The sequence below is a fragment of the Muntiacus reevesi genome, chromosome 18 (genome assembly GCF_963930625.1).
Source record: "Muntiacus reevesi chromosome 18, mMunRee1.1, whole genome shotgun sequence".
In the NCBI taxonomy this organism is placed as follows: Eukaryota; Metazoa; Chordata; class Mammalia; order Artiodactyla; family Cervidae; genus Muntiacus; species Muntiacus reevesi.
Genome location: NC_089266.1, coordinates 53,016,023 through 53,043,217, shown reverse-complemented (window position 1 = coordinate 53,043,217; position 27,195 = coordinate 53,016,023). Strand labels below are relative to the sequence as shown.

The window sequence follows — 27,195 nt, the reverse complement described above, 5'->3', positions numbered from 1 at the left end:
TGTCTAGGTTGCTCATAACTTTTCTTACAAGGAACAAGCATCTTTTAATTTCATGGCTGCAGTCACCATCTGCAGTGATTTTGGAGCCCAAAAAAATAAAGTCTGTCACTGTTTCCATTGTTTCCCCATCTATGTGCCATGAAGTGATGGGACCAGATGCCATGATCTTAGTTTTCTGAATGTTGAGTTTTAAGCCAACTTTTTCACTCTCCTCTTTCACTTTCATCAAGAGGCTCTTTAGTTCTTCACTTTCTGCCATAAGGGTGGTGTCATCTGCATATCTGAGGTTATTGATATTTCTCCCGGCAATCTTTGTGTTTCTTCCAGCCCAGCATTTCTCATGATGTACTCTGCATAGAAGTTAAATAAGCAGGCTGACAGTATACAGCCTTGATGTACTCCTTTCCCGATTTGGAACCAGTCTGTTGTTCCATGTCCAGTTCTAACTGTTGCTTCTTGACCTGCACACAGGTTTCTCAGGAGGCAGGCCAAATGGTCTGGTATTCCCATCTCTTTCAGAATTTTCCAGTTTGTTGTGATCCACACAGTCAAAGGCTTTGGTGTAGTCAATAAAGTGGGACCAAGGTGGGGGGACCGATTTCTTTGGGTCACCTGCCCACCAACCCTGATACGCGTCCCATAGTTGGGAGTGCCCGCTCTGACAGGCTGGGTTCACCTGTGAAACAGCCAGGCCCTACTCGTGGAGTCCCCGTCATGGCAACTCAAAGCTCCAGCCTCCCTGCCCTCTCCACCTTACCACAAGCATGGCCCTCCACATCATCCAGGAGATTGGCTGTTGACGCCGCAGCCCCCAGCCTGCCGGGCCGTTCAGGAAAACTGTCCCAGGGGTCGGTGGGCACTGCCTCGGGGCTCCCAGGCCTCCCCACTCCCTGGCCCTGGCCTTCTACCTCCCAGCCAGAGCTCAGGAGGCCTCCCTCACACCAGCCTTATCCCCTGCCAACGCCCCAGTACCTCCCACAGCCTCCTTTTCTGGGGGTCAGCTGAGTAGCCAGGCTCTGACTCTCACCCGGCTCCCAATTCTGGGGACAACTTTCTTTCTGTTCTCCTTTGGCTGCTCTGGTGGCTCAGAGGGTAAGGAGTCTGCCTGCAATGCGGGAGACCTGGGTTTGATCCCTGGGTTGGGAAGATCCCTGGAGAAGGGAATGACCGCCCACTCCAGTATTCTGGCCTGGGAAATCCCGTGGACGGAGGAGACTGGTGGGCTACAGTCCATGGGGTCGGAAAGAGTCGGACACGACTGAGTGACTTCCCTTCTTCGCTTCATTGGCTGCTCAGCATCTAATATCCTGGACCCTGTCTGATAAGCATGGGTGGGAACCTGGGTAAAATTGTGGAAGGCCGTATTTTTACTGGGGGAACTAAGACTGACGAGGCAGGGCCAACACCTGTGAAATGAGGAGGTGGGAAGGTCTGTGGAGCAATTCAACTTAAGAAATCAGGGAAAGGTTTGCTGATTTCAATGGAAGAACCAAGTTTTCTCCCAAGATGACCCCAGAGAAAAAGTTAAAAACGTGGTAGGACAACTTCTGAACCCACAGCGGGTTGACACTGGCCTGCTCCCCATGCCAGGGGGTGGTGGTGTCAAGAAATGGCGCCCAGAGATGAGGCTGCCCGTGGAGATGGCAGGGGGGCGAGGGAGGGCCCAGCCCCACTCCCGGGGAGGGCACGGCCCAAGGGAGCACAGCGCGGGGCTTCAGTGCCCTTCGAGTCCACCGCCGCCGCCACCCAGCACCAGGTTGCAAAAGGATACGACTGATGCTTCAGCAAGTGTTTCCTCTTTGACTTCCTCATCTTGGTCTTCTCCGAGAAGGCCCTGGCCAGCTCAAACAGCTTCCTCCGGGTGGCTGGGGACAAAGAGACCTGTGAGCCGGCAGGGCCCAGGACCGGGGCAGGCTGGTGGGGGAGTTACTGCAGCTCAGGGCCTGCTGCCTGCAGCGGAGATCTGGGTGTGCCTCCTGGCCCCGCTGGGACAGCCAGCCACGCATCTGGGCTTTTTCTCCGGCCACCTCCCCGTCTCCTGCCTCCACCTCCAGAGCTGGCTCTGGGATTTCCATGACTAATCCGAGACTCTCTCTGAAACGGGGCCTGAGGGCCTGGCAGCCTCATTCACGCGTGGCTGTGTCTCTGTCGGACAGAGGGGGACGGGAAGGCGTGCCCGGGCTGGCGGGACTCTGCGGGAAGAGGCCACCGACCCGGCGGGCCTCCCACCCACGGAAAGTGGGCCGAGCTTGGCCTCCCCACTCGGTTGGCCCTGGCCAAGCAGTCACCTCAAAGCACAGAGAATGTGAACTCTGAAGTGGGCTGGGGTGGGGTGGGGGGCTGGTCCCAGTAAAATCTTATTTTTCTGCAGACAGCTGGCTCAAGAGGATTTAAAACTTAATTTGTCTCCAGACTCAGCTGCACAGGGAAGTGAGGCAGGGAAGCGGAGGGAGCCAGTCAATGATTAAAATGTCACTTTGGTTCACCAAGAATCAGCGGGCATTAAAAATGCCAGGTGGCTCCCTCCCCTCCCAGGAGGCCACGGGCCTGTTTGGGAACAGCTGGGGCCGGGGGAGGGTGCGGGGACGGCGTGGGCAGGACTCACATTTTCCCATGTGTTTCAACTTGTCCCTGAATAAGGCATCTTCAGACACAGCGGGGTTGGCGTCGCTGTTTCCTGGAAGGGGGAAGACATCTCTGAGGGCCAGCTGGAGAGGGACAGTGCCCTGGTCGAGGCCCGAGGCGGTGGGTCAGGACTGTCTCCCCAGCACAGGGGCTCGGCCCCACCCTTCCAGGTGAGGAGGGGCGCACAGGCCTCCTCCCTAACCCAGAGGGAGCTGCAGGCAGGGAGTCCCACTAGGCTTCAACAAGCACTTGCTTCCTTCCTCATCCAAGTCTCACTTTCCCCTTTCCTGTAAAAACTATGCGTGGAGGGCTGGCTCCCAACCGGCTGCTCCTCTGACCACTTTGTGTCCCATGAAGGCTCTTTGGGAGCTGGAAATCAGCTGTGACTGGAGTGTTCACACCATGCAAGCTACCAGATGCCAGGAACCGGGGCTTCCCCTGCACCCCTATAGGCTGTTGAAAGTTCACCCGCGTGCGGCCGGCTGGCCTGTGTCCTGACGCGGTGTAAGAACACAGCAATGGAAGCAGGCTCGGGGCACACAGCAGGCACCCGCGTGGGGATGCCCTTCTCCCCCAGCCAGGATCCACTCTCCATAACTCCCCCAGACACAGAGTTTCTGACTCATTAGACCATAAGCGGGAACGAGAATAGGGCGAGTCCCTAAGTCAGAACCCAGCCTGCCGGCCGGAGACTCCCAAATCACTCACCACCCACCCGGGCCCCTCGCTGCCCTCCTAAGGCCCCCATGCTAATCCCGAGTCACCTTGTCCACTAAGTCCCTGTGAGTCATTCTGATCCATCTCAGCCATCCCGGTGTCTATGGTTAATTCGGGATCAAGGACACGTGGCTGCCGTTAAACCCCCCGTTGCACATCTGGTGGGGTCTAAGCTCCCAGCCTGTTGCTTATGAATCAGTTCCACGGGATTTTCTCTCTCCAGGCTGGGATCAACTGAGTTCCCCCTCCTTCTTCCCCCCTCCTCTCTTCCCCTACTCAATGAAAGATCTGTTTGGGGCAAAAGCTGTACATTCTTCCTCTGAGGTGGGAGGCCTGTGTGTGTGTCGCGGGCACCAGCTGACCAGGGGCCAGTGTACATACATACACAGAATCCAGATGCTGAGAGTGGAACCAGGGCCCTCGAGGGGTCCCCAGCTCCAGCTCCACCCCTATCTGTGCAGCCCAGTAGCCTGCCGTCCACCCCGGGCCCTCCTTCAGCTGCTTGGGCAATTCTTGCTTCTCACCATCTTGTATATGAAACTTCCAAAATTCTCTTTCTGCAATACTAAGGCAGGGCCTGGCCTGGGAGGGTTGATATTCCCCAGCTACCGAATGAATGAATGAACCTTCCCCAGATGGATTCTCCCTGTCCCCCAGCGTGTGTTTGCTGTAATTAACAAGTGTGTCCTCAGCTTTGCTGGTTCGGGCTCCCTGTTTCTTGGAGGCATCTCGGGCACTCCCCATAAGACCATAAGCTCCCCTGGGGCAGTGCCCTGGTCTCTGAGTCCCTTGCCACCCCCAGCACCCCATGGGACATTATGTGGTATGCTGTGTCCCCTTCTTGCCCAGGCTCCAAGCGCCTCTGAGGAGCAGAGCCAGTCTGCAGGCCGGCCCCAGGTGAGGGCTTCAGCAGCCGCTGGGTTGGCAGGAACCAGGGCTGCCGAGCGGAGGGCCCGTCTCACTGCTCGGGGCGTATGATGATGGGACAGAACCATCCTCTGCAGCCTGTTCCCCACCCTCTCTCCAAAGTCCAAATATGCAGACACCTGGCGGCGTGAGCCCCCTACACCCTCCAGGCCTCTCTCTCGGGAAGGCAAGGTTACCTGGGACAGGAGAGGGAAAGTCAAAGTCATTCCCCACGGCCACGCTGCTGGATGTAGACTTCTGGGACTCGTATTTCAGTCGATCTGGAAAAGGCCCACAGTCTGGTCAGGGGAGCTAGCTACCACCCGGGGGCCACGTGAGCTGAGAGGTGGTTGGAGGTCAAACCCTGAGAATCTCACACACACACACACACACACACAACATGTGCACACGCGACACCTATGGGCTCTCAAAGAACCAGAACTCTCAAAGACACAGAAAGCGCTGCCCTGACAACTGCCTGGAATGTCAGAATGTCAAAATTAAAAGGCCCCTGAGAAATTGGATCATCCAGCCCTTCATCTAAAAGGAAAGGCCTGGAGACTCCCAGCATCTCTTCTGCAGAGCTGGGACCAGCCCTGGGCTCCTCTGTCTCAGGCCAGACTTTCCCTGCACGCCATGCTCCTGACCGAAACACACCGCCAGTCACACGCACATGCACACACGAACCCCTCTCCCACAGGCCCCTCGCTGTACCCCACCCCAAACCTTCCCACTCTAACGGGGGAAGGCAGCCAGGCTCGGGGGAGTAGGATCCTTGGCCCAGAGACAACCCCAACACCCCCAAACCCTCCAGAAAAGTGAAAAAGTGAAAATGAAGTCACTCAGTCCTGTCTAACTCTTTGCGACCCCATGGACTGTAGCCCGCCAGGCTCCTCTGTCCGTGGGGTTCTCCAGGCAAGAGCACTGGAGTGAGTGGGTGGCCATTTCCTTCACCAGAACCCTCCAGAGGCCCTGCTCAAATGTCCTCCGCTCCGGGAGGCACGCACCCTGGCACCCACCTACCCAGACCCTCTGCTTCTGGAGCTCCAGTCACACAGGGCAGACACCAGCGCCTGGCACAGAGCAAAAGTCGGGGGGGGCAAGCAGGGGCAGAGCTCAGAGGGCGCCCCTCTCTCCCGCTAAGCCCCAGAGTGGGGGAGGGCTGGCTGGTGACTCAGGTCCCTCTGAGCAGACCTCTGCTTCCCAGGTGGCGCTAGAGGTAAAGAACCTGCCCGCCAGTGCAGGAGACATAAGAGACGCAGGTTCCATCACTGGGCCAGGAAGATGTCCTGGAGACGGGCAATGGCAACCATTATTCCAGTATTCTTGCCTGGAGAATCCCATGGACGGAGGAGCCTGGTGGGCTACAGTCCATGCGGTCGCAAAGAGTCAGACGTGACTGAGTGACTAACACTTTCACACTTTCACCAGGACAACTCAGACCTCCAGTTCAGAGCCCCAGGCTAAAGTCGACATCGCCCTGCCTTGGCCCGTAGCACCCGCCCCAGGGCACCACCTCTCTCCAGGGCGAGCAGGAAGTCACGGTTGCGCTGCAGCTCCTTCATGAACTCCTCGTTCTGCAAGAAGAGCGCAATCCTCTCGTCCTCCAGGTACTGCTTCCAGCGGCTGTCCTGGTCCCTGGGCTCAGGCCCCACCGCGGCGGGTAGGCTGCCCTCTGTGCTCGAGAGCTTGGAGCCCCAGGAGGTGGCCTGAGGAGGGGAGCAAGCATGTAGTTCACCTACTCACAAGGGCGCGCACTGAGCCAACACCCATGCGCACCGGGGGTACACATCCTTCCCTTCCAGGATGCTGCGGCCACACCCTGAGGCCAGGACTTCCTCTACCCAGAGCAAGTTGTCAGCCAAGACCCAGCTTAGGGGCTTAAGAACTACTCCCCACCTCCCCAGCTTGGCACCCTGGACCTTCCCACCAATGTTCCCTTTGTCAAAACTTGAATAGTCCTAAAGAGTGATCTTCAAATAGCTCAGGGTCCCCATACTCATACTTTCCTTGTCCTGTCTCAGAGGAGACCGCTTGCAAGGGCCAGCCTCTGGGGAAAAGCACCCTGGCCCTTTCCCAGGGGAAGGAAGGAAGGAAAGTGCTCTGCCTTTCTGCCACTGAATGACACCCCCCACCCCGCCCCCACCTCCCTCCTGCCAGCCGAGGGTGATGCGGGCCGCCAGAGCATCCTGAGTGGAAGGGAACACTGTACAGACCCCGACGGGGAAGCAGGCTTTAGGTTCAGCCTTCCTTCCCTACCACCCCAGGGCAGCTCCACCTGGGCTGAAACGTCAGGGCGGGTCAGGGACTGGTGCGCACATAGACACTGCACAGGCTGGGGGTGGGGGGCCCCGTTACCTGTATGCTGTCCAGCTGCTGGGGCAGGATGCGGAGAAAGTCTTCAGGGAGGTTGCCCAACAGTGGGGGGTTCCAGTTCCGGTAGCGGCTCTGGCTGGAAGGGGGCACGGAGCCCAGCACGTCGATGCTGCAAGGCGACAGGTGAGGATGAGGAGGGAACAGTCAGGCCCACACATGGGGGTCCAGGCCCATCATACCAGGATCCTGCTCAGAATGGCACCCGTGTGCCCAAGCTTTCCACCACCTCCAGCACTGGCTGACCCCTCGCCTCTGGACGCCTACTGTGCCAGTCACTGCTTCCAGCCACCCAATGTCTGCAAGGTCTCTGGGCCTGGGGGCTTCCCCGGCGGTCCAGGGGCTAAGACTTCACCTTCCAATCCAAGGGGTGCAGGTTCGATCCCTCGTCAGGGAGGGAAGATGTCACATGTGTCTTGGCCTAACAAACAAAAGGTCTCTGGGCCTAGAGAGGTCTGCGTTTGCGGAGCTCATGTTGGGTGTTGTGGATGTAGACATGGATGCAGGGATCACAGCCCTTCAGCATTCCGTCTCTAGCATCCAGCATAACACGAGCTCCTGGGTGCAGAGTGATAGGTGTGCTCCCGGTGAATAGACACCCAGCGCGGCCAACAGCCCAGCCCTCCCCAGCGTCGGTTTGCTGAGATCAGGGGACACGGGGACACCAGAGTCCCTAGAGGGCAAGCAGACCCAGGCTCCAGACCTGGTGGGTGTCCCCTGTGGGGCTGTCCCCTCATCTGCAAACAGCTGCCCCCCTGCCCAGGTGCGTGGGAGCCCCTCGTGAGGCTGCCTTGAACAGCAAGCTGGAAAGGCGTGCGGAGGGTGGGACCAGCAGGGGCTGCTCTCCTGGCCGCGGGCAGAGTCCACAGCGGAGGGGGGATAGGAAGGGGGCTGTGGGCACGTGCCCGCCCTGACCCCCGGCCTCCCGCCCCGCCGTCCTGGCCTGAGGGTAGCCTGGGGCCGGGCCAGGAGCTCCCCACAGCTCCCCGGCGGCCTGCCGCGTGGCAACCGCAGAACACGTGTTCTGCTGAATCAGGGAAATGACACACGGGGAAGGCAGGCGAGCGCCGGGGGCGGTGGGGGCCGCTCTCGCGGGGCCGGCTTTGATTTGGTCTCCAGCTCCAGGAATCCCGCCCGCCCACTCACTGGAGGGGAGCTTTTCCGGGCTGCCACTGACGATGGAAATAACTTCCTTTCCTTTTCTATTTTGGGCGGGTGGCCTGGCGGCCCAGGGGGAAGGGCGGGGGTGGCAGCAGACAGGATAACAAGCTGCTAAGTGCGTGGTGGGAGCGCAGCTCCAGACGGCAGCCAGGGAACCCCGGGCCCCTCTGCTGTACAGACGCCGGAATTTTCCAGAGGGGCGGGGCGGGGGCGCTGCATCACAGCCGGGGACTCCGAATCTGGGCGCGTTTCCTGCTTCATCACTTCTCCGCCTCCCGACAGAGTTGGCAACTTCATTTTGCTCCAAGGGCCAGACCACCCCTCACCCCACCCCACCCCCCTACTCCCAGCACCCTGGAGAGATCGCCTCCAGCCTCACCACCCTTCCTGTGGTTTCAGGGTCTTCACTGGGACATGGGTGCCCACCCCAACTCAACCACACCCAGAGTCACCCAGGTAAGCCCTGGAGAGCACCCCAGAGTTGCAGCTGGCCCCCTGTAGCCATTTGTTACTGAGCACCCAAGTTGGGAGGGGGACAAGGAGCTGGAGGCTGAGGGTCCCTCGATGCTGGGCCCACGGCCCTGGAGGAGGGGGCTGGCTGAGCCCCCTGCCCTGGCTCAGGCTGAGATGAGGTCAGCCCACAGCTGCGAGAGCCAGGGGGGGCCTTGAGCACAGGCAGCCCAGGCACCTCCATTGTGGTCGGAAAGGAATGTCAGAAATGAGCTGAGAGGCAAATGAAAACTTCCAAGGCTGTAATTTCAACAGAAGAACAGCAGGTGGCCTGTGAGGAGGGGTGCTGGGACTTCAGAGCCAGTCTTTCATTCAGGAGAAAGAGGCAAGGACAGGCTGGGGGAAGAAAAGGAGAGGGAAGGCTGGGAAGGCTCTTCTGGCCCAGAGTTTCTGCCTCTGCACCCAGAACTAGAACTCCCAGCGCCAACAGACTCAGACCCCCAGGCTTACCCGAAGAATATCAGAGCCTAGGATTTCAGCAACAAGCCTTCCAAGCAAGACTTTTGGTAAAGGCAAGGAGGCCCAGGTGGGGCCAGGCCCGTCCCCGGGCACACAGATCCTCCTGGTGAAACCTGGGCCCCGGGGTCCCGGCACTCCAGGCATGCTCCCTGCCTCTCTGCACCCCAGCAGCTCCCAAACTCTGCTCCACCTTTGGTCTCAAAGGCAGTCCAGTGCCTGGAGGTGGCAGAAAGGAGCCAGGCCATTCCTGCCCCGCCCCCTCAACTCAACTCTGATGGTCCCCAGCAGCCAGAAGGAGATGCTTAAAACACTAACATGATCCCGCCACCCTCCTTCTTGAACCCCTGGGTGCAGGATAAGGTCAGAGCTCCTTGGAGGACCCAGGCGGGCTTCCACTGTCTGCCGGCCTCTCAGTCTCACCACGCCTTTTCACACTTGCTGAAGTTCTCTCGGATGGTGCCCCGTCTCGTGCCTCCAGGCCTTTCTTTGCGTGTGCTGTTGCCTTTGCCTGGAATGCCCTCCTGCTCCGCTTTGGCAGATTGCAGTTTGGACCTCAGTTCCTCTGCTGCCTTCCCTGGACTGCCCTGTCTGCTCCCGCCCCCAGACTCTGATCTCCCTGGGAGGTCAGGGTAGCAGGGTCCTCGCCTCTGTATCACACACAGCTCAGCACCTGTCTGCTTCAGATGGCTCCTAAAAGCTAGAAATGCACGTCCTGGGTGGAGAGACTGCATGAGGCCCTGGGGGCGGGGGTGGGGGTTGGAATCTGGGCCATCTGGGCCTAGCAGGGTCAGCAGAGCAACGCGGCAGGTGTTCAGAGGTGGGGCCTGCCTCTTCTGAACACCAGCCTCTGGGGGCAGCCTTAACCCTGGTCTCAGTGTTCACCGGCAGAGCTGACCTTAGAGGCCCGCTGTGCGGCCAGGTGGGACGTCTGCTGACATGTCTGGTTCATACCTGGGCCCATGCTAAGTGTCCCACACACAGCATCTTGTTCAACCCTCACCAGAGTGCTGAGACGGGGATGAGTGTTCCCATTTCACAGATGAGGCAAATGGAGCCCAAACAGGGTAAGCAGCGAGCCAAAGGCACCTCAAGAATCAGGAGTTAAGACGGCTGAGGGAGGGGGAGGTGGGGAGAACATGGCCTCGTCTGACTCCACAGCTCACAGGCTCTCTTCCGTGGATCCACCCCCAGCCCAGCAAAGCCTTCCTGTCCAGGTCAGGCCCCTGAACTTCAGGCAAGGGCAGGAGCTCGTCCAAAGTCACAGGGTGTGAGTGAGGCTTCCAGAGCCTTAGTTTAGTGCAGAGGTCGCTTTGTCCCCCACTGGGGCTCCTATCACCAGGCTGCATGACCTCTGCCCTCCTCCACCGACGATACCCAGGGAGGGAGAGAAGGATGCAGCTAGGATATCCGTGCCAGTTTACAGTGGGATGCTGTCTCTGATGGGCTAAGTTTTCCCTTCTGAAAAGTAGGTAGAACTGTTCTGCCTAATAGAAACTGAACTATTTTTTTTTTTTTTTTTGCAAAAGCATCTTGGAATATTAAAAAACATATCAAAGGAAAATCATTTAGCCCTGGGCATCGTGATCCACCCTGGGCTGCAAGTTCTACCAAGATTTCACCCAGACTACCCACTTATGCCTCCCTCATTACAGCCTCAGCTCTGCTTCTGTCCCTGACTTCAAACAATGCTCCCCACTCCCAACAACTTCACAGGCCACTATCCACTTCCTGAGCTACAATCACAGAGGTTTTTCTCATTAGGGGATGACAGGACACAGCAGGGGATGGCGTTTTATTGGCTCTGGAGTCAGAATGACCTGGGTTCAGGTTCCAGCTCTGTGGTCTTAGGGAAGTTATAAAACCTCTCTGGGGCTCAGTTTCCTCATCTATAAAGTGGGGATGACACCAGTGCCTACCTCACAAGTTGTTAGATGGTTTGAAAGCTGTGGTATAGGTAAAGAACCTTGCCATTTTCTGGCATTTGAAGGGGGCTTAATAATGGGAGTTGTTATTGTTAGCTATGCCTGTATGACCACAAAGTTTTCCACTACTACTGCCTGGGACTCCCAGGATCCCCGGAAGGCAAGATCCATCAGAGCAAGTCTCCTGTTCTATCATGTCCCGCCTCCCCTCCCCATCCCAGGCCTCAGTCATTCTCAGGATGAGCAGCTCCAGGACAAAGAGAGGCCTGGGCTCCAACAGCCACCTCAAATGCCTGCTGTGGTTGTGTGGACACTAAGTCATGTCCAACTCTGCGACCCCATGGGCTGCAGCCTGCCAGGCTCCTCTGTCCATGGGATTCTCCAGGCAAGAATACTGGAGTGCGTTGCCATTTCCTTCTTCAGGGGATCTTCCCGACCCAGGGATCGAACCCGAGTCTTCTGCATTGGCAGGTGAATTCTTTACCATCTGAGCCACCAGGGAAAGTGTGTTAGTCGGTCAGTCGTGTCCGACTCTTTGTGACCCCGTGGACTGCAGGCTGCCAGGCTCCTCTGTCCATGGGATTTCCCAGGCAAGGATACCAGAAGCCCCACCTCAAGCGCAGAGTCCAGAAACACAAGCACTTCAGAGACCAGCTTCATTATAAACTTCTAAATTACAGAGTCCCTGACTTGGAAAAAGTCTCCAGGCACCTAGCAGTCTACTGTCTGCTTCCAATTATCAAATTACCCTAGAAAAAGAGACTTACTTGTTCCTACTGCTTAAAAATCCCCACAATCTCCCTAGAACCTCAAATATCCACGTCACTGATTACTGATGACTGGGAGTGAGCACTGTGTTGCAGAGGATTCTGAGATTCCATCTTACCTGAGCCAGCAAGAGCACGGTGATCAGTTAGTGATGTCTGCCATGGGCACAGGAGGGGAAGCGTCAGTACACCTTCTAGGTGTCTGTCATCCCCACTCTGCATCTCCCTCAACTATAAACTCCCAGAAAGTGAAGGCTGAGCCTTTTTTAACTCTGTGTCCTGCCCAGTGTTCAGCATAGCGCCTAACCCAGAGTACGAATTCAGTGGATGTCTGTTCTTGGAATCCTTAGAGCTTGAGAATTCTCCTTGGGTTCTAGCTAAAATGCATTTTGCTGCAGTAGAAGCCTGTTCCGGTTGGAATACGGAGGGACCCGGCCAAGCTGCCCTCTGGGCTTGTACTCAATCCCAACCCCGGTCCTCCTGCCCCTTGCCTTGCACTCTGGGGGGAGATTCTTACCGGGGAGGTGGAGTGGGGGGAGCCAGTGGGTAAGGCCTGTCCAACACGTGCATGTGGTAGGCAGGTGGGGAGTACACAGGCGGGGGCTCCTCGTCAGAGCTATCGGGTTCCAAGGTCCTCTCCAAAATCTGCATCAGAGACAAGAAAGAAAGAAATATTAACAACCCTTCCTTGAACTGAAATAACATGTAGACAAAACATCAAGCGTGGGCAAGGATGTGTAGTCAGGGAATTCCGCTACTGCTGGTGGGAGTGGAAAGTGATACAACCACCGCTCTGCAGAACTATCTGGCTTCCTGCACTGGCACTCAGCACATAGGCTACCTCTGAGCCCACGATTCCAACACACACAGCAGACGTGAACGCACATGTCCCCGGAGGAATGCTCAGAGCCATCCAAGTAAGGTTCAAAACCAGGCAAAACAACTTCACAGGGATCGCAGCTGGAGCAGTGTGACCTCTGGGGATGGGGAGGCTGAGAAGGGGCATTCCAGGCTCTGCTGATGCTTCCTGATCCGGGTGCTGATGAAACTTCACTGAGTTGCCTGCTTGGGCCTTGTGAACTCTTCTGTTCATGTGTTACTTTTGGTAAATAGCTTTCACATCATTCCTATCCTCTCTCAAAGAATTTCCACACCGATTAACTCACCTCAAGCCCAAACAACTTGGCAGAGTAGGATATGGATCATCACCCCCATTTTACAGATGAGGAAACTGAGGCACAGGCTGACTGATGAACACGGCAAAAGCCACACACTGTTTCTAGAACTGAGTCTCTAACTTGGATGTGGTGTCTACAGCAGGAGTCTCTCCTTCGGACACAATGCCGGCACACCCAGGTTGGATTCTCAGGGCAGAAACCAGCAAAGTGAGAGCCCAGACCCATCATCATGGATTCCTCTCCTCATCCAGGAGCCAGAGAAAGGGGGCAAGCGAGGCCAAATGCTGGGCAAAGGCCAGGCTCCTGCTGTATGGGCTGATCTGAACCCTTCTCCAGAGGGGTCTGGAGCCAGAGGAAGGCGCAGGTCACAAAGTCCCCGCCCCAGCCCTTCCCCAGCTCTGCACCTATCTCACCTCCAAGACCAAAGGACACATACGAAGGGCTCGGAGCCTGTCAACTGGCCCCAAATCGGAATCCCAAGTGAGTCTGCAGAAGTCACCACTAAGATGCCTCTGCACGCCCCTGGCCTCGCCCAGCCACTCTCGGGCACCCGGTCTCAACAGGGATACCACGGCGGCCGGGAGGCTGGGTGAGCAAGCATGCATGCACACATACACACTGCCTCGTGTTTCGGGCAGCATCTGTGCTCACCACCATACCGCCATCGCACACACACTGCTACGCTTCGTACACACCCAGCCAGCCTGACCCAAGGAGGCCTCCTGCTCTGGAATGCACTAACGTTCTTTCCTTTGAGGCAGAAAGTATTTAAACAGATGCTTTTGCAGGAAAAAAAAAAAGACGGTAGCTGCCTTTCGGGCCACTGCTCTCCTTACCCCGAACTTCCAGAAGAAAAGGAGAGCGAGCGAGAGCACCGTAAAAGATCCAGTCCTGGTCCCTGGCAGACCACGGCTCTAAGGGACAGGGCTCCAAGCTGGGGCCGCCGGCCAACCCCACCGCTGCCCCTCAGTGGCCGGCCTGGCCTGGCCCCACTGAAGCCGGTCTGAGTCAGATGGCTGAGGAGGGGCGAGTTCCGTAAGACTGTTCCCAGAGGGAAGCTGCTGGGGGTCTCTCTGACTGAGGCCCGCAGCCGTTGCCCCTCAGGCCTCCGCACAGGAGGGGGCGGTGAGGTCTCTCTCCTCAGCCGCTCCTGCCGCTGAGCGCGGCCTCCGGGGGCTCCAAGAACCAGACACCCATCAGAGGCTCCTGGAGCCGGATGAAGCCAGAAGGCAGAGAGCAGGCCAGGCACACCCCGGAAAGGCTGACCCCCAGTCTTCGGGGAGAAGTAACCCCAGTCGTGCTTCTGGCCTCCCCTTCCCCCGCAATGCCACGAGAGCCACAGTGAGCTTGTCCTTCTGCCTCTAAAGGTGCTGAAGTTTCTGGTTCCCTGGCCTCCCGGCTTAGCCCCGTGTGGGTGATGGATGCCTGCCAGGTGCTCTGGAGGCCAAGGTCCAGGCCATTTATCTGACGGGAGACATTTCTCTGTGGCAAGGATACCCCTCAGGCCAGCCCACCATTCATCAGCCCCCAGAGAGGGGGCTTTTTCCAGTCAGCAGTTATTGTCAGCCCAGCTGCTGCTCATAAATTTTCCGCAGCACTTTCCGCTGGCTCAGGAACCGCCTGCCGACGGGCCCACGCAGAGCTCCAAAGATGAGGGCTGGGGAAACAGCCAAGGGGGCTGCTGAGAAGGGGCTCCATCTGGAAAGCCAGATACTTAGAAAAACAGAAGCACACACAGTGCAGGCCTATCGAGGGCATCAGGGGACTTTTACAGAGGGTCACGGGGCTGTGGGTGCTGTAAACAACGGGGGAAACACGATCCTACCTACCAGACTGTCAGGACAAATGAGACTGTGGAAGGGGTCAGTGTTTGCAGAGAACTTTCCTTCCAGCTCAGAATTAAAGGCAGTATCTGCAAACACGCACACACACCCCTCCTCTTCGCAAAGAGGATCCACTGGCTGATCCAGGCAGAGCCAAGGTGTGCTCTCCCAGGAAAAGAGACTAAAGAAAGCTGTGCAAAGACAGCAGCAACATTTACTCATTCAACAAACACTCTCCAGCGCCTGCTATGTACAGTGACTGTCCTGGGTGCTGCAGGTGACACAGGGATGAGCCAGATGTCACTGCCCACAGAGCTTCTCCTCCACCCAGAGAGAGAACGCCCAGGCAGCACCCCGACAGGAGGAAGAGAGAGGGGGCTTTGCCCAGCGGGATGACTCTGACTGATGGAGAACGGCCACATGCAGGTCTGTGTTCAGAAGGACTCTGAGGCCACATCAGGGTCCAGGTTTCTCACTGTGAACGGGATAATAATAATGCCACCTCATGAAGTGTGTGAAGGTTTGAAGTGATGACACATAAAGCATATAGGATGATGCCTGGCCCAGGCTGGGACTCAGTGAAGAGCAGAGCTGAATCCATTCTGCTGGGTCGTTCCGTCTTATCCATGGCTACACATGCCAGGTTCTCCTGCAGGCAGTGACCCTCTTCTCAAAGACTCCGGGTGCCCCTTCTGGGCCCAGGACTGCAGGTCCTACCAAGGATGGGAGGCCAGATGTGAACTCTTGGATGGGGGGGTCACGGAGGCCTGGCCACACCCAGCAGATGGGCCGAGGCGGTGGGTGGGTCCCTTCTCCCCCAGCCACCTCCCTGGAGAAAGGAAACAACTGCTTGCGTATCCCTCATGCCTCCGGCAAAGGAACTGAGCTCGCAAGTCTGATGTGCCACCCATCTCCCGTGGTTCCTGCTGCTCTAGAACATTCTCCCTTCTTTGTCAGCTGCAAGGCCTCCTGCTCTCTGCTCACTCGAGGAACCTGACAGAGGCCCTGCCACCAGCTCCTAAGGGCTCCTGCTCTGTTCTGCCTCTGCACAAGCTGTTCGCTCTGTCTGCACACCTTTGCCTCTTCTTCACCCCTCCTCTGGGCAGCCATCTCTTCCTCTCTGCTTCCTCCACTCTCCCCATCTGAGCACTCACTCCTGTGGACTGCCACTGCTGGACACCTGCCTCTAGTCCTCCCGGGACCGTGAACTCTGATGAGGGCGGAGACTCTGCGCTGGCCTAAGTGGATACCCCAAGACTCCAATGGCAGCCCACTCCAGTGTTCCCGCCTGGAGAAGCCTGTGGACAGAGGAGCCTGGAGGGCTGCTGTCCATAAGGTCGCACAGAGTCGGACACGACTGAAGCGACGTAGCGTGCACGCATGCACTGGAGGAGGAAATGGCAACCCACTCCAGTGTTCTTGCCTGGAGAATCCCAGGGACAAAGGAGCCTGGGGGCTGCCGTCTGTGGGGTCACACAGAGTCGGACATGACTGACGCGACTTAGCAGCAGCAAGACTCCAAACATACAGACCAGACAGCACCAGCCCGGAGAGGGGATTCGGTATTTTGGGGTGGGACCCACGTGTCTAGGTTTTGAACAATCTCCTTGACTCTGATGACCCCTGACCCAGGAACTAGCAAGTGCCTGGCACAGCTCTGAGAAGGTGCTGCCTGATTTTTGCCCGGAAACCAAGGCCACTGGGCTGACTTGGGTACCAGTTTCCAGAGGTGGAACCCAGGCAGGAGTATAACTCAAAGTCCTCTAAGAGGTTCAAACTAGTTGCTGGAGCTCCCGCTGAAGGATCGATCGGGGCCGTGCCCCTACCTCTGGGGGTATGCTGTCCTCCGAGTCGGAGCTGTCCTCGTAGACGCCGCCCCCGCCCGCCTCCAGGTTCATCTGCAGCAGCTGGTCGATGGTGGCGTCCACGGCGCCGCTGTTGGCGCGCAGCACGCACTCGATGATGTCGTAGTCCATGTTGGGGAACATGGTGGTGAAGTCGTCCATGGCCTGGTTGAACTCGAGGCGGCGCACCTGGCGGGCCGGCCGGCTGTTGTTGAGCTCCTGCGAGGCGGCCGCGCCGGCCCCGGCCCCGCGAGCGCCCGCCGCGCCCCCGCCGCCCCCACCGCCGCTGCTCCGGCGGAACAGGCTGGTCATCTTGCCCAGTCGCTGGGGGAGAATGTTTCCCGCCGGCGCCGAGCCCCTTCCCCCGGGTCCCTGCGCCGTGGCTGCTCGGAAGCTCAGGCCCGCGCCGGGCGGGGTCCCCGGGTCAGAAGGCTGGGGCGCGGCATCCGTAGGGGGCTGGCGGCTCGGTCATCCACACCCGGGCAGCATCCTGGGGCCGGCTCCACGGACCATCCCACCTGAAACCGAGGGAGACAGAGTCAGCGGAACGCAACCCACTCCAGCTCGGGGTGGAAAACAAGGGGGTTAGGGCGATTCCCCACCCCTGGGCCACGCCCTCGGGAGAACTGCTTCTTTCTGCTTTCTCTCCACCTATGGTAGTTACACAGCTAGAGCTCTTTCCCAATTAACAAGGGCTTAGGCGGCTCAGACGGTAAAGCGTCTGCCTACAATGTAGGAGACCTGGGTTCAATTCCTGGGTCGGGAAGACCTCCTGGAGAAGGAAATGGTAACCCACTCCAGTACTCTTGCCTGCAAAATCCCATGGATGGAGGAACCTGGTAGGCTACATTCCATGGGGTCACAAAGAGTCGGACACGACTGAGCCACTTCACTTCACTCACATCCTACATATTTTCCTGCCGGTTAACTCATGACACCACTATGAGGTGGGTGCTTAGATCCCCCTTATGCAGATGGGAAAACTGAGGCACAGACCTGAGAAAGTGGAGACGGTGGGGATTTGAACCCAGGACTGTGGCCCCTGAGGGGCTTCCCTGGCGGCTCAGATGGTAAAGAATCTGCCTGCAATGCCAGAGACGGGGGTTCAATCCCTAGGTTGGAAAGATCCCCTAGAGAAGGGAATGGCAACCCACTCCAGGATTCTTGCCTGGAGAATCCCATGGACAGATCTACAGTCCATGGGGTCGCAAAGGGTCAGACGTGACTGAGTGACTCACACTTTCACTTCTTCCTGCGGCCCCTCAGCCACTGGTCTCACCCGTTATGCACACTCCCCAGCCCTTGCGGGGATGTGACTGGGGCATGTGGCTTCTGCATTGGCGGTGCTCCGCTCTGGTCTCCAGCCCCATCCAGTCTCTGCTTGCCTCACCTCCCACCCTCAGGGCCCCACCATCGCACCTCCCGTTTTGCACAGACCTCCTTGAAACCTACGGCAGAACACCGTGCAGCCCACTCAGAACCAGGGTGTCAATCACTACCAAGGTCACATTTCTGTTAGTGCCATCAACTGAGTGTTGAATGTATCTAAAACCATCAAGTTCTGACTTTTCTTAGGCTTATCCCAGGATGTACGGTAATTTTTCTAATTGTAGAAAAGTGCCAGCTTTATTTTAAGGGACTGTTGCATCAAAGGATATTCCTAAGACTTCTCTAATGTTAGGTCATCATCCTAACAGCTGATAGATAAACGCCAGTGTGAGCAAAACAGTGCGAGGCTCTTCCTCGCCATGATCTCAACAGTTAATTGATGATGGAAAGAAAACTAGAACAGAGAAAGGGGCAGTGGAAGTGCCGTCCCTCACCCCAAGGTCAGAAGACCCATCCCTGCCACTGGCACCTTCTTTAGGTCAGTCCTCTCACAGGTAAAATGAGATCATACGGTCCCCTTAGCCCTTCCAGTGCCCCCGTGCTGAGATTTTTATGTCCTTCAGATCTCCACCTCCTCCGAGGGATGTGGAAATTGTCTGGGTCTCCTATTCTGGGACTTGCTGGGCGGGTGTCTGCCTAGTCCCAGGGAAGCGGGCTGTATTCAAATCTAGAAGCACATGGGCCCCAGGCAGCCTCCGGACACTGATGTTACAGAACTATCATCGCCTCCCGCCCGCAGAGAAAACCAGTTAACAGTCTATATCTGGGCTTCCCCAGTGGCTCAGTGGTAAAGAATGTGGGTTCAATTCTTGGGTTGGGAAGATCCCCTGGAGGAGGGCATGACAACCCACTCCAGTGTTTTTGCCTGGAAAATTCCATGGACAGAGGATCCTGGTGGGCTACAGTCCACGGACCGCAAAGAGTCGGACACGACTGAAGCCACCGAGAACAGCACAGCACACACCTACATCTAGATACTTTTTTCTATGCGTGTACTACCATATGCATGAATTCACTTTACTCAAATGTGATCAAGCATAAATTCTACTATGCAACTTATGTTTTTTTCCACTTAATAATTGATTGCAGCCATCTCCTTATGTCAGAACACAGAGATCTACTTCATGATTTTTAATGCCTGAGTAGGAGTCTGATGACTGAGTTAAGTATGATTTATTATCCAGCCTCCTCCACCCCACTTCTTGTCTAGATGAGCGAGTCACAGATCAGAGAGGCCAAAGCCATCTCACGAGGAAGCGCAGAGGCATGACCTCAAATGGCCAGTCCAAGAAATCTGTTATGAGAACGAACACAGGAAGGCAGCCAAGTATGACGTGGCCTCCCACAGCCAGCTTCGGACTCCCCGGTGCCCCACAGCCACGCCTCCTATCACCCCTGACACTGGAAGGTCAGGGGACGCTGCTAAAACGTCCTCCAAAGTGGGGCTCCACCCTGGTGTCTGTCCTGGGTTCTGGAAACGTGCCCTGAGGCTTCCAACGAGGGCCCGAGGGCCAGGAGGCCCCAGAAGCCAGTGCCCCGGGGGCCGGGGTGGCAGACCAGGACTGCCAGTCTGCTGTCTGGTGTCATCACACATAGGGGTCAGTGCCTGGTGCTGATGCCTCTGGAGCAAAGCCACCTTCAGCCTCCCCCTCGAGTAATTTGCAAGGGAGATTGAGGGACCCAGTTCCCATGTTGCCAAAAGGCAGTACCTTGGAGAAAGAGGCCAGGACCTGATCCACCCCGACAGAGGAAGAAGGGAGATGACGGGGACCACGTTTTCCCCATCAGCAACCCTCCAGACAAGTCGCTCAGCCTCTGGGCCTCAGTGTCGGGAAGCCCCCATGAGGCATTCTCACCCTCCTACTATTTAAGTAAGTGCCCCGATTCAGCCCCAGGCTGCACCCCTCCTCTCTGCCACTCCAGCGGCGGGACCTCGTCCATGCATCCTCTCCTCTCTGTGCCCAGGACCTCACCTATACGAATGGGACTTCAATGAGAATTAACAGGATGATCCCGAGCACCCTGCCTGGAAAGTGGTTAGCTGCATGACTATCGTTGCTACTGCCCCAGAAGGCTGGCACAGAGCCAGGGGCAGTTGGCATCCCAGCCAAGTGATCCCGGAGCCGATGGGGTAGGGGCTTCAAGGGGAGCCTTCCCCTGCATCTGGGTATCAACCCCTTAGAATTCTGTCAGCCCTCAGGAAGGCGATCCCGATCCTCACAGCCCTGGGGGAGGCCGGGCTTCCCTGAGCAGCTGGAGACCCCACAGCCCCAGCAGCCACTTCCATTTACCCCCGGTGTAAAGCCTTGAAAAAGAGCATTTTTGCGTGTCTGCCCTGACATGTAAACAAGCCGACAACTCTAAGCCTGCCCCATAGGCTGCTCCACATTACAGATGAAGAGATGAGACCCAAGACCAGAGGAGATGCCCAAGACATAGTGCAAGAAGTGGCAAAGCCTCAGCTTTTCCATCAAAGGGTGTTTCTGTGGATGAGGAGAAGGTGGCTCTGAAACAGTAATGGAAAACACAGGGAAACGGATGTGATGTGCAGAAATGCCATTTTCACAGGATTCTGCAAGGACCCATGGACTTCCCAAACCAGGATGTCTTTAATTAACACAGGTGAGGATGTGAGAGCTCCCGCTTCTCAGGGTACCACCGCCCGCCCCCCGCCCCTCACTGAGCTCAAATGCAGAAGCTGAGGTCAGGACTGGGGCTTGGCCAGCATGGCTGGGAGCAAGGAGAAGGACTGTCCTCGGGTCAGAGTCATCCATGCCAGGCTGCCATCCGCAACCAGCACAGCTGAAATGAAAAGCCACTTAAAACACATGGAAATATTAAGGCAGGAGACAGGGTCACAAGCTCAGGCCAGTGCTTTCACGTGTAATCTTTTACAACTCCAGAGACAGATGTTATCATCCCCGTTTCATAGCTATGGAAACCAATTCAGAGAAGTCAGGTAACTTGCACAAAGCCACACAGCCAGCATGTAAAGAGGCCAAAATTAGGCACTCACGTCCTAAGAGCCCCAAACGCCAAGTCAGGCTTGTAAGTCTAAGAGCCCCAGAACCTCAGAAAGGCTCAGGAGACTGGGCCCAGCCAGACTACCGTTCCACACAGGAAAGGGGACCCAGACAGCTCTGGGGGTGGGTGCAGGGAGGGGGTCTGCTGGCTCCACCCCAGAACCAGCTCCGTGACCTTGAGGAAATCACTCCTCCACCTCTCTGAATCTTGGCTACAGGGCACTGGCAGGGAAACAGAGGGCGACAACTCCTGACTGCTGAAAAAGGAAGTGAATCAAACCTGCCGAGCCCGTTAGACACCTTGGAGGCAGGCTCAAAAGATCGCCTGAACTCACAGCTTGTGAGCAACCTGGGGACTCGGAGGCAGAACCCCACACCTGTCCTCCCCCAGGCCCTGGGGAGCCAGGCCGTCCAACCTCCCCAGAGAGGAACCCAGGCCTGGCAGGGGCGGCAGGCAGCCAAGCTTCCCTCCAAGCATGTGCAGACAGCCAAGGCCTGAGTCACTCCAGGCCTGGCCCAGGGAGGTGGGCCAGCCGCCCGAGAGTCATTCTCCTGACTTCGCCCAAGGTCATCCCAGCGAGTCTCCTGCAGGGCCAGGTAGGGCCCACGTCGGGAAGGGGAGAGTCCAGGAGCCAGAATCCCAGTCCCAGTTCTGCCTGGTCCTGGAAAAGCTATGTGACTTTGAGAAATCACTTCACTTCTCTAAACCTCGGCTTCCTTCTGTCAAAGTTGAGATAACACCTACGTGGAAGGGGTGCTTATGATAGAACTTACACAGGTAACTGAACATAGGGAGCACCTGACGAGACAGGATGATGTGACCTCCGGCCCAGGTCATGGCCCTTTTCCAGAGCTACAATTACACCTTGAGTGATCTTATCTAGTCCCACATCATTAAACACCATCTACATGCCAAATTGGAAAGTCCCTGATGCTGGGAAAGATTGAGGGCAGAAGGAGAAGAGGGCGTCAGAGGATGAGATGGCATCACCAATGCAATGGACGTGAACTTGGGCAAACTCCGAGAGACGGTGGGGGGAGGGAGGCCTGGCCTGCTGCGGTGCACGGGGCCGCAAAGAGTCGGACACGGCTGAGCGACTGAACATCGACAACACGCTGAATGCTGCCTCCCAGATTTCTCTTGCCGCGACGTCTCCCAGGAACACACCCTGCACCCCCACACCTGCATGGCCGACCTGCTGCCTCCACACGGATGGCCAGCAGCAGCTCCAAGATAGCTTATCAGGCGGCCGGTAAAGACGGGACGGAAAGAGGTTGGGAGCGCAGCACCTGTGAGTTCTCGTCCCGTCTTCCTCCCCCAGCTCATTGCAATGGTGGGGACGGGGTGCTTTCTTCATTTCCAAAGCCCGTTCTCCTCCACGTTTTCATTTAGCGCTCACAGCAAACCTGTCACTTACACAGGGTGTGCAGTACTGCCCCACCTCACGGACGAAGCGACCGAGGCCAGGACGTCCCCAAGACGCAGTTCAGGTACCTGCGCCCCCACCACTTGGCCTGAGGGCCTCCTCCCTGGCACACCAGGCTGATGGCAGGCCGGTCTTTCCAAGCCAACGACAGCTCCGGAGGGCAGGAAGTCGACTCCCCTCCAAGACCTGAATCGAAATTCTACTGCCTTCTGGGAGGGCCAGGACTCAACCCCAAAAGGTGGCGCTTAGCACAGGAGGCCAGAGGCCCCGGGGCCAGCGCTGTTCTGCATCACCCCCCACTCCCACCGCCCCACTGATTCTTCTGTCGTTCTGGAACGACTACCCGAGGCCGGCCGTGTCCCTGCACGCCCCCAGCTCTCCTCTCTGAAAACCCCCAGGGCCGAAGGACAGGCCAGATCTTGTGATCTGTCTGGGCTGCTGTGATCGCAGCCGTCAGCGGGACGCGCTGTCCCTTCTTGCCTAATAAACTCTGGGCCCAGCCCAGCGGCACAGCCGTGCCAGGCCACTAGGTGGCGTCCGAGGGCTCAGGCCACAGCCGCTCGCAAGAAAGGGAAGGCAGAGCGGCTCCTCCCCAGGGACCAGGCCACCCGCCCCTCTGCCTCATGATTAAAGGGGATGGGAGCCCCCCGCCGCCCCAGGGGCCTCAGAATGCAAGACAGGGAGGGTTTCAGGCTAATTTATTCTCAAGGTGGGAAACAGAAGGCACACATGCCACTCACCCCTACCCGGCATCCGTGGCAGACATCACTAATCCATCGAGGCATTGTCCTCTGCAACCCGCACGGCCTCAGAAGCCTGTTCAACCCGGCGCTCTGGACAAGCCACCACCGAGTGATTAGAACTGGCACGCAAGGTACACCCTGCTTGCCAGCTGTTCCATTTCCCGTATGAGAAGACCAGGCCCTGGCTTATTTTGTCTCATTAGGAATCCAGGCTGCAAAGGCCAGCAGGGCCGGAATGAGGTCATAGGACCCCTGGGATGCTGGTCCTGGGGGAACCTCAAGTGGGTGACGGCTGCGTTCATGGAGAGACCGCCGGGCCCGGGGCATCTGTCTCCCTGGGCAATTGTCACCTCGGACGTGGCGGGGGCAGGGCGCAGGGAAGTCTGCCCAAGCTTCTTGGTTTCTGAGCTGGAGAGGCCCCAAAGGGGGAGAAAGGGAGGGGGGAACAAGAGACAGAGAGAGGCTGTCAGGGGCTGTGTGTGTGAGTATCCGAGTGTGTGTGAGTGTCCGAGAGTGTGTGTGTGTGTGTGTGTGTGTGTGTGTGCGTGTGAGTGCCCGGCGCAGGGCGGGGGGTGGCGGCCCCGACAGAGGCGCCTTGTCCTCCACTCCGTACAGGCTTGTTTTCTTCCCAAGCTATTAATGTCACTGCAGCTTCAAAAGCCGGGTGACCTTTAAATGCCGAGCCTCCTGCTCCCGCCCAAGGCGCGGAAACAGCTTAATGGAAACTCAAACGGCCCCAGCTGCTGGGCCCGCAACAAAGCCAGCCTCTTTCCCGAGCCAAGCTGCGCGGAGTTGCTGGGGAGCCACACCTGTGCCCGCTCCCGGGGGAGGGGGTGTCAGGAAGGGGCAGGGGGCACCCTCGGGCACAGACATCGGGAAACAGCGGCCTGGCTGGACCTGAGCGGAAGAGGTGCGGGAAGACGGGGAAAGACAGTTCTGCCACGCCTGGCTGTGTGGCCTCGGGTTAGCCACTCACCTCTCTGGGCCATCCCCCACCATTCAGTCCAATCTAAGGCTGGGGCAGGAAAAAAATAATCTGCCTCCCCCCAAAATATCTTTTAAAAACCTATAGGAGGGGCTTCCCTGGTGGTCCAGTGGTTAAGTCTGCCTTGAAGTGCAGAGGACACTGGTTCCATTCCTGGTCTGGGAAGATCCTACATGCCAAGGGGCCACTAAGCCGGTGGGTCACAACAACTTAAATGTGCGCACCCAGAGCCTGTGGTCTGAAACCAAGGGAAGTCAGGAGAAGCCCGGGTACCACCGTGAGCAGTGGCCAGGCGGCTGCAAGTAGAGAAAGCCCGTGCGCGGCAGCGAAGACCCGAAACAGCCAAAAATAATTAACCAAATAAATAAAACTTTAAAAAAATCTATGGAAGAAAAAAAAATGAGGGTGAGACGTTTCAAAGACTTTAATAAAGTCCCTCCCCATGAAAGGATTGGCCCCAGAGCCTCAGTTCTAAGGACACCGTTGTTCAGGTTTGTTTCTGAGGCCCAAACATTGGGCTTGGCCACTGTCAAAGGGCCAAGAAGTCAACTCTGCCTTCCAGTTGAAGAGATTCAAGACGAAGCCCACCCATCCAGGGCACGAGTGACCTGTCATTTGCTTGGCTCATCTTGGTAGAATGATGGTGGTAATAGCAACGATGATAACACAGCACTTACCACCGCTTCTTTATGCACCAACCACTATTCCAAGTGCCTCATGCAAGCTAATGCCTTTTCATCCCCGCTATAGCCCTGAAAGGTACATGCTACCAATGCTACTTCTACTTTATAGAGAGAAAAGTGAGGCACAGAGGAGTTGAGGAACTTGCTTAAGGTCACACAGCTGAGTGGCCAAAATGGCATGTGAACCCAGGAGATCTGACTCCAGATCTAGCAGTCTCACACAGTCAGGCCTGACCGCCCTCTGCATCTCTAGAGCCGCGCACAGGGCCAGGCCCCCGGCAAGAACTCAACAACTGTGAGCAGAGTGGAGTCCTCACGGGACAGAGCTGCCCCTGGCGCTGTCCCGGTGTCCAGGGAAGAAGGGAGGAAGGAGTCTGCAGGCAAAGCTTACCAGAGGAGAGGGAACCACAGCAATTTCCTTACATAAACCTTTTTTCCACTCTGCCAAGGTTGTCCGTTGCCTGGGCAACCAAATGCTTTCCATCTCCACCTGAACTGGTGGGGACTATTTCCATAACAGTCCCTCTCTCCATCAACAAACGCCATCAGCTCAGCCAAGACACTCAACCCAGGTGCCGAGGAAGAGAGGAGATCCGCCCTCAGTGGACAGAGAGGAGGCTGCTCCCTGGGGCCCCACTCAGGGGTTGCAGCCTTGGGGAGCCCCTCTGGGCTGGCAGGAACGTGTCTGTGCCTTGGACCAAGTGCAGTGGCCCAAGCTCGGAGAAAGGGGAGCTGGCAGCCAGCTCAGGTGCAAGGCAGTGAGGCTGGGCTGACTCCAGGCGTGAGCTCATGCTGGCCCGGGGCCAGCTTTTCGGGAAACAGGGGCCAGCTGCCCCTCCCCGGGCCTCCCCTTCAGGCAGGAGGAGGCCCCTCCACAGGCTGGGCCTGCAAGGGCTGGGGCTGAGCCCCGAGGTCTGGGCAGGAACGAGAGATGCCTCTGGGCCCCTGGGATAGGTGATCAGTCAGTGATGCCACACAATTCAGGATCTGCACATGCCAAGGAGCCAAGAGCAGGGAGGGGCGTTCAGAGCAGCGGAGGGCCCTCCTCCCCACACTCCCACACACTTCACACCCCTCCCCCACTGATCCATGAATTCCATTTCTATGGGATCCGCATAACATATTTAATGGCTTCCCTCGTAGCTCAGTCGGTAAAGAACCTGCCTGCAATGCAGGAGACCCGGGTTTGATTCCTGGGTCAGAAAGATCCCCTGAAGAAGGAAATGGCAACCCACTCCAGTATTCTTGCCTGGAGAATTCCCCTGGACAGAGGAGCCCAGCAGGCTACAGTCCATGGAGTCACGAGAATCGGACACAGTTTATTGACTAAACCACCACCACCACCATACAATGGTAAACAAAAGTGAGGTATCTCTGTGCCCAAGACCTACTGCTTAGGGGAACGATGCAAGGCTCAGAACAGGAAGTGTATCCTCTGTCCTCTACTGCCTTATGGTATGTGTACGTCTATACACGGGCTTCCCAGGCGGCACTAGTGGTAAAGAAAGTGTTAGTCGCTCAGTCATATCTGACTCTTTGTGACCCCAAGGACTGTAGCCCACCAGGCTCCTCTGTCCATGGGAGTCTCCGGGCAAGAATACTGCAGTGGGTTCCCATTTCCTTCTCCAGGGGATCTTCCTAACTTAGGGATAGAACTTGGGTCTCCTGCATTGCAGGCAGACCCTTAACCATCTAAGCCACCCTGCCTGCAATGCAGGAGACCCAGGTTTCATCCCGGGGTCAGGAAGATCCCCTGGAGGAGGGCATGGCTACCCACTTCAGTATTCTTGCCCAGAGAATCCTATGGACAGAGGAGCCTGACGGGCTACAGTGTCGCAAAGAGTCCGACATGACTGAAGTGACTTAGCACACAAGCATGTCTGTACATATGGAGAGGGTGAGGGAGTGGGCTCCAAAAGAAATTCTTAAGAAATCGCTAACATGGGTTTTCACTGGGGAGAATTAGGTCACAAGAGACAGATCAAGGAAACTTTTGCTGTAAATCCTTTGGTATGTTTTAAATTTTTGTTCATGCTTATTGATTTAAAAATAAAATAGGCAGAGGGTTTCCCTGGTGGCTCCGTGTTGAAGAGTCTGCCTGCCGACACGGGGGACACAAGTTTGATCCCTGGTCTGTCCAAGAGGATCCCACATCCATGGGACAACTAGGCACATGCTTCGTAACTGCTGAGCCAGCACCCTAGAGCCCCGGAGCCGCAACTGCTGAGCGCAGGCACCACAATTACTAAAGCCTGTGCGCCCAGAACCCACGCTCTGCAACAAGAAAAACCACTGCACGGAGAAGCCAACGCACTGCAACCAGAGTCGCCCCCAATCGCCGCAACTAGAGAAGGTCTGCACGCAGAAATGAAGACCCAGCACAGCCATAAATAATAGATAAGTAAAATAAGCAAATAAAGAATATCAAAGTGATGGCACTGCAGTGATTTTCTCTGTTCCTTTTTCACATACATATTGTCTACAATGGATATGACTTACTTTTTAAGAACAGTTATAGTAAATATCTGTGAATGCTTACTAATTGCCACTTTCCAAGCATGTGGCATGCACGATCTTATCAAAGTCCCACAGTAAAGTAATTATTATACTCATTTTACAGATAAGCTGAGACTGTATGTGCTGTGTCCGACTCTTTGCAA

The 27,195-nt window shown here is 56.9% G+C and overlaps 1 protein-coding gene across 2 annotated transcripts in view; it reads right to left on the bottom strand.

The window, feature by feature from the left end:
• The window catches only part of CUEDC1 (CUE domain containing 1), an 84,836-nt gene that overhangs the window by 5,138 nt on the left and 52,503 nt on the right, over nt 1–27,195 (bottom strand). Inside the window, exons 1-9 of one of the 2 annotated variants that reach the window (XM_065908795.1) lie at nt 22,865–23,177; nt 16,268–16,803; nt 11,958–12,085; nt 6,607–6,733; nt 5,765–5,957; nt 4,446–4,529; nt 2,606–2,677; nt 1,772–1,865; nt 758–816 (exon numbers count right to left, since the gene is read on the bottom strand). In XM_065908795.1, coding sequence (XP_065764867.1) covers nt 758–816; nt 1,772–1,865; nt 2,606–2,677; nt 4,446–4,529; nt 5,765–5,957; nt 6,607–6,733; nt 11,958–12,085; nt 16,268–16,597 — 1,087 coding nt within the window. In that variant the 5' untranslated portion in view covers nt 16,598–16,803; nt 22,865–23,177. Of the gene's footprint in view, nt 1–757; nt 817–1,771; nt 1,866–2,605; nt 2,678–4,445; nt 4,530–5,764; nt 5,958–6,606; nt 6,734–11,957; nt 12,086–16,267; nt 16,804–22,864; nt 23,178–27,195 lie in introns of those variants that run through there. The other variant, XM_065908794.1, reaches the window with a different exon arrangement.